The following is a 6,666-nucleotide window of genomic DNA, read 5'->3' as shown; positions in this document are numbered from 1 at the left end:
TCTTTAATTTTTTTTGTCCAATTAATATATTTTATCGATGAAAAAAAAATTATTACAGTTATTTCCTTGCGCAAATATCAGATGGTCCAATATTACAAAACTACTCAAATATACTTTAGTGTTTACCATCACACCATAATTCTAAGGGCTATAGTGCTAAAGTTTTGGTATGATGGAAGGAAGGAATCTTAAATTTCTCTATCAAAATGTACAATTCATTTTCACACATGGACTAATGCCAAGAGATACAACCACCACCATCAAAAGAATGATGATGCTTAGACGTTCCACTTTTGTTCAATGGTCTTATTGATCTTCTAGAGCAAACACAATATACCAGCTGCACTCTGTGTCTGTGATGACAGGGGAGAGAGCTGCACACCGACCAAATTGGGGTGAACCTCGACACGAGAGGGAATCCATCAAGCGCAAAGAACACGAAGAACAGAACTTTTACCTGGGGCATTCATTTTTGTTGATTCCTCCCAAAATTCTTGTATTCGTCTTTGAGCTCATGGGTTCCTTGCTTTGGTCCTCTCTTGTTGTACACACAAATCTCGCTCAACAACTCTTTCAGAAATTGCTGCTCAAAGTAAAATAAAAATAATTAAACCTGAGAAAAACAGATCACTGAGAACAGCAAAATTCAGGCTATCTAGTTAACATACTAAATATCTTTGAGCGAGGTATAAGGCAAACGATAGACATTAGCTATATATCGATTCATCTGTAGGTCTAGACATTTTGAAGTAGTAGTTCGTACCTGAGGTTGGTCAGTCTCTAGGACCAGTTGCTTCAGCCCCCAATTGGGTTGCCTTTCGAAGAGTTTAAAGAGAATGTTCAACATTTCTCCTTTGTCCTTTCGTACCCGTTTGGCATTCGGCCGCTTAGACTGGGTTAGTTTTCTCTTCTCCTGTCAAAACAATAGTTTTGAAGATAAAAATTAGAGGAACTAACAATTGCAGTGCAATAAAGGAATAAGAAAATGCTACCTTCGAACTAGATGGAAGTTGGCCAACAACTATGCCGGGCATTGGCCTCATGAACATGCCATGATCATTCTCGAAAGTCTAAAATTGTGTAAGGAAAAAAAGAACAAACAAACAAACAAGGGTTTAGCTTTTCAAGCTAAAATAAAGGAATAATAGAATGAGTCGACAGAGTAAAAAATAAAATAAAATGTATCGACCTTGACTTTTCTAGTCTCGGCCGCAGCCTTGTTCGTTCTGTCGCGACATAAATTACTATAAGCCATTAAATTTTGAGGTTCCATGTCAAATTTACACTCTACCTTCCCCTCCACCGAGATCTTTCCTACATTAGCAATTACTTTTGCGATCAGACTTAACCCCATTGAAAAGCAAGCGATGATTTTATATGGGACAATAATAAATATTATGAGTTTAGGATTTACGATTTAAGGCTTGTTCGAAAGTAAATGCTTACCTTGGTTAGATTTGGAAAAAACACACATTGGTGCAAAATCTTTGGACATGTTCAGCTTGTAACTCCTGGGTGTATTAGGATCCGTTTGAATCATTTCCAATGTAAACTGCAAATCAAAAAACATAATGTTATTAATTAAACAACTCGAAACTATGTTAATTAATTTCAAATTTCTTTGATAAACTAATTCCGAATCCTAATTTCAAACGGTGAGCTGAGCAATTGCACCAAGATGAAAAATAAAAATAAAAATAAAAAGAAGGGATACATAAAGAGAAAATTATATTTACTTGTTCGGAGGAGGGATCGTCAAGGTGGAGGAGATCAACAGTATGGATGATCTTGGCGACGACCGGACTAGTTGCGGCGGAGGAATTGGAGGCGACCGATTGAAACGCCCTCGACAAGGCCGGCGGGCACTTCAATAGCCACACCGGTAGTTCTGCTCTAGTTGTATCTAGAAAAATTCTGCCATCCTCCATGGATCTGTCACCCCAATTGATAGGAACTTGCTTCAATGAAAAAGATAACAAAGATGAAATTGTATCTCATTGTATTAATTTATAGCATAAACGTCAGGGGAAAATTAAACAGATTAGTAAGTTAGAAAAATTATGATAAATTTGGTAACAAATTCTAAAAGGAATACAGAATATGAATGGGCCTATCCGAAAATCATATCAACTGCAATTAATATTATCTCAACATATTAAAATCTATGCTTTTATAGAATAAAAAATATATCACATTTATATTAAAAAAATTGATATGGAATTAAAATATTATCTTAACATATTAATTTATGCTTTTATAGCATAAACAAACAATATGATTTAAACCAACATAAGGATATTATTTTCCTTTTTAAACATTATTAACCGTTTTATTATGTTTTACATGTTTGAGCGTTCCGTAGTTGGAAATTTCATTTTAAAAATATAATTTATTTATTTATGGAAAAAAGGTCCTTCGTTGAATTTGGAATGATATATTTTTTTCCTATGATTTTTATTTTACTCATCGGACTGTTTGGTAAGTTCAACGATCCAGATTTCATCGGAGAGCTTCTCACGTGACATCTAAGGGTGCTGATGACTGGAGTTTTGTCTGCGAGTCGATTCCAAAATTATTTAATTCGTATTATAAATTTTTTAGTCGAATTTAAATTTATAATATTTTATTTAATTATTCACGGATAAGCAAAATTTATTGGAACCGAACTCTATTTATTTTTCATAATTTTATATTAATATATTCAAATTAAAATTTAAATAACACAAATTTAAATTATTTCATATTATAATTCGATTCTGAATCTGTCGAACTCAAATTTCATTCGAACTAAGCTATAGTCATAATCATAAATTCTACGATTATATATATTTTTCCAACTCAAAATCAAATATTAATATTTTTGCAAGGCAGCTTCCTCGCAGACAACGCTGATGCTTCGGCCGGTGCTGGTCGTTGCCGAGCGCTGGAAGAAGTCGATGCAGTCCTCCACAGCCTCGCTCCAGACCGAGTCAAAAGCCGGACTATGGAGCTGATGAGCAGGCACCTCCTCTGCGGCTCCCGCCATCGGCCACCTCGGCTCGCGCGGCGTCGCACTTGAGACAGCAAACAACATTATCGAGTTGGATCACTTTTGTTTTTATTTTTTATTTTTTATTTTTTTTATTTTTTTTTTTTTTGCCACAGAGCATGGTGGTACTATGGTTAAATCATCCGATGATAAATTAGACATTCAGAATTTGAAATTCAAACGGATCTGAAAATATTGATTGCCAGGACTAATCTTCATTTATATTTTTTTCGATTTATTTAAATGATTGATGAAAAACCTCTATGAGTCAGACTTGACAATCTTTATTGAAGATAGAAGAGAAATTACTAGATTGAAATAGCTACTAAGAAGGCTAGATTGCCTTATATGCTAAGTGATGAGTCAATCGAGTGTCGACTAAGTTAGCCGATTGTTGAGTTGACAAGTCAGCTGAATGCCAAGTTAGTGGAGTCCAGCAACAACCAAGTCAACCAAGTACTTTGATTAAACGTCGAATGCTCCCAAGTGGAAATCGACTTGAGTATTCCCGTCGAGTGACCTGAATTCCCAAGTCAACTGCACTCTCGAGTCGGGAAGATAATGTCAAGTGCCAAGTCGGGAAGTTGTTGATTGCTTAGGAAAGTAGAATGTCAAGGCCTATTTGATGCAATTTTCTTAAAATAAATTTGTCCCCATCCAACAGTACTTCGAGATTACGAGGAACATCTATTTTCTATGATACAATGAGAAGACCAAATTAACAACCAATCACTGATTGTTCATGATAAACAAAGTGTATACCCAATTCTATCATGAAGATTCTATCAAACGAAATGCACAATAGTGAATAATTTGGTGGACAAACGTAGAAGAATTTCCTTGCTATTGTTTTTCCTCTTGCTCAGGTCATGGGCACTTTATATAAGAAAATGATAATCCCAGTTAGTCTCATTGATTATCCCTGAGAGTGACCGACTCAACCCCACAAAAATTTTTTAACGATCATCAGAGTAAATCGGAAAGTGCATGCAGTGGCCAACCTAGAAGCCCAGGATCATTTGGTTGCGCCCTAGATTTGGAGAAAAAATTTCTACAAATATGTCATAATTAGAGATCGAACTACAGATGCCTAAGTAATAATTTAGATATCCTACCACGGCACTATAACCCCGAAGGCATAGACTCTTTATATAAGAGCTTCATACCTATAATGCATTCAATGGTCATTCATTGACCCTAGACGCTCAATCATCAATTGATGACTAATTCAATCAGCAATTACAGCTTGTACATTAATCACATATTAATACAAAAGGATGATCCAGATGGTAAAATATTAATTCATTCGTTTATATAAATTTTACCCCCGATTGATTTAGTATTTGGCACGCGTAAGTCATGCTCGCACATGAATCAACTTAATTAAATACAATTTGAGTTAGGATTTGCACCCTGGAGTCCACGCATGAGAGGGAGTCTCTCCCCATGTATATATTCACAACATCAATATTTGTGATATATTATATATCAACTATAAAACCTTGAAACTTTCAATGTGGCATCCAAATCCTTGAAGGCCGCAAATGATACTTGATTATTCTACAAGGTCACACAAGTGGAAGAAGTTTCAGTGTTTAGGTATGTCTACCCCATATTCATTTGAAGGTGACGATGTCACATAAGTTTACCACCAATCACTGGTCAAATTTAGGAATTATGGATGGGCCACAAGGACAACTAATATCATTATAGACATTTATTTATACTACGTAGAAATCAAACTTTCATTGATTGATAAACTTATCCATCCGCTTACCATTACATCAAGCCCCAAGGCTCTACAAGGTTAAAAAAACAACACAAGGTATTATTATTATTATTATTATTATTATTTATTTTTTTAATTGACACTAAATATTCAATTTATACCGACTAATTTTGAAATTGACTAACCCGGTCCCACGAAAATTTTCCACTTGCCAACGGAATAAATCCGAAAGCACTCGCAGTGAACAACTCATCAACCCATCGTTCTTAGATAAACCACCTATTAAGAAAAATCCATCCGTTAATTTATCAAAGATAAAACTTAATCCTTAGTTAAGGTGTCTTGCCACTAAAAAAACACTTGCATTAAGAGTGATTTATTAGGAGTGGTTTTAATACTGCTTTTAAAAATTTAATAACAGAAATGTTTTGAACTAAATAGTTTCTACTTCATTACATTTTTAGAATAGTTTTACAATAGCTCTTATTAAATATCTTTAGCACCAATTTGGGTAAACCACTACTATAAACCACACTTAATGATACAACCATTAGAAACAATACTACTAATCTTTTTATTACTCTAACTTCTAAGAACAGTTAATAAATTATTTCTATTGAATACTTTTAAGATTGTTTTGTATAAAGTGCTACTATAAATCACTTCTATTAATCTAATGTTTTAGAATTAGTTTTTAAATTGCACCTATTGCATAATTTTAACGCCAATTTATATAAACTGCTACTGTAAACTTGAAAAAGCCCTTACTCCATTCCCATGCCTAAAACTTATGGTACCACAGTTACTTTTAATTTAAGAGAGAAAAAGAAACTTTGAATTACATATAAACCTCAAAATTGGAAGTACATTTCTCAACGAACCAATATGACCACCCACCAAATGCAAGCAAACAAACAAACCCCAACTTATAGCAACATAACAAAATCACAGGAAAAAGATAGGGACCTCTGGACAGTGTGGCATCCTCCTCACCTGCACCCATGATATGGTGTCCCCAGACGCAACCAGTATAATCCACTAGCCAGTATACAACATAAATAGCAAAGTAGAGTAAAAAGTATGAAGCATGGATTAGGAAATTTTCTCACATTTTAAAAGAAAACTCAAGATTAACTTGGCAAAAGTAAAGCTATAGAACATGGAGCATGATCTTATTTACACATGACAGAAACCACCGGTATAACCTAATAAGCATATACATAGGAAAAATTTGTGGTAACCATCATTCGAGCATATTTGTTTGATCCATGATCACGAACTCTAGCGGTACCTCTTAGGAGACTTGTATTCATATGCTTTAAGCCAGCATATTTTGCATTATCATTTCTGTATGGAGGAGCCCTCTCCGAAGCTCATCCTGGGACACCCATACCATACTGTTACCACACATACCCCTAATCATCCAATTATCATAAATATACAGAAAAACAAACAAACATGACTCAATGCATATCATACATTACAAGTAAACATGCATTCCTATACTGTCTTTCATAAAGAACCCAACTCAAAACTTCAAACAATGCATATACTATCTAAATATCATAAGGAATCAATGAAAGCATCTTAGTACCATAGGGGAACAATGAAAACCTCTAAGTATCATAAGGGAACAATGAAAACATCTACCTAAACCACACCCATTCCTATTCCTTCGAATCTGTCCTGAATTTTCACAGTCCACAAGACGTAAAAGCACAATGAAAAACCATCTTTAAACACTTCGAATCTGTCTGGAAATTCCACTGCCAACACAAGAAATAAAAGCACAATGAAAAGCCACTTTAACCGCTTCAAATCTCTCCGGGAATACCACAACAAACACAAGAGATCAAAGCACAATGAATAGCCATCCTAAACGCTCCAAATCTGTCTGGAAATACCACAG

General features: G+C 34.7%; 1 protein-coding gene across 1 annotated transcript; it reads right to left on the bottom strand.

The window, feature by feature from the left end:
• Positions 1-466: 466 nt before the first annotated feature.
• On the bottom strand, positions 467-3,025 carry LOC121979501 (general transcription factor IIF subunit 2-like). Its single transcript, XM_042531490.1, has 7 exons — positions 2,885-3,025; positions 1,737-1,958; positions 1,447-1,552; positions 1,190-1,314; positions 993-1,070; positions 764-913; positions 467-583 (listed from the first exon to the last, which is right to left on the bottom strand). Exons 1-7 carry the CDS (start codon positions 3,023-3,025, stop codon positions 467-469), a joined length of 939 nt encoding a protein of 312 aa, XP_042387424.1.
• Between the last annotated feature and the right edge of the window lie 3,641 nt (positions 3,026-6,666).

This window comes from Zingiber officinale, chromosome 5A (genome assembly GCF_018446385.1).
Source record: "Zingiber officinale cultivar Zhangliang chromosome 5A, Zo_v1.1, whole genome shotgun sequence".
In the NCBI taxonomy this organism is placed as follows: domain Eukaryota; kingdom Viridiplantae; phylum Streptophyta; class Magnoliopsida; order Zingiberales; family Zingiberaceae; genus Zingiber; species Zingiber officinale.
The sequence above is the reverse complement of the archived record's forward strand: the minus strand, read 5'-3'. Positions and strand labels throughout refer to the sequence as shown.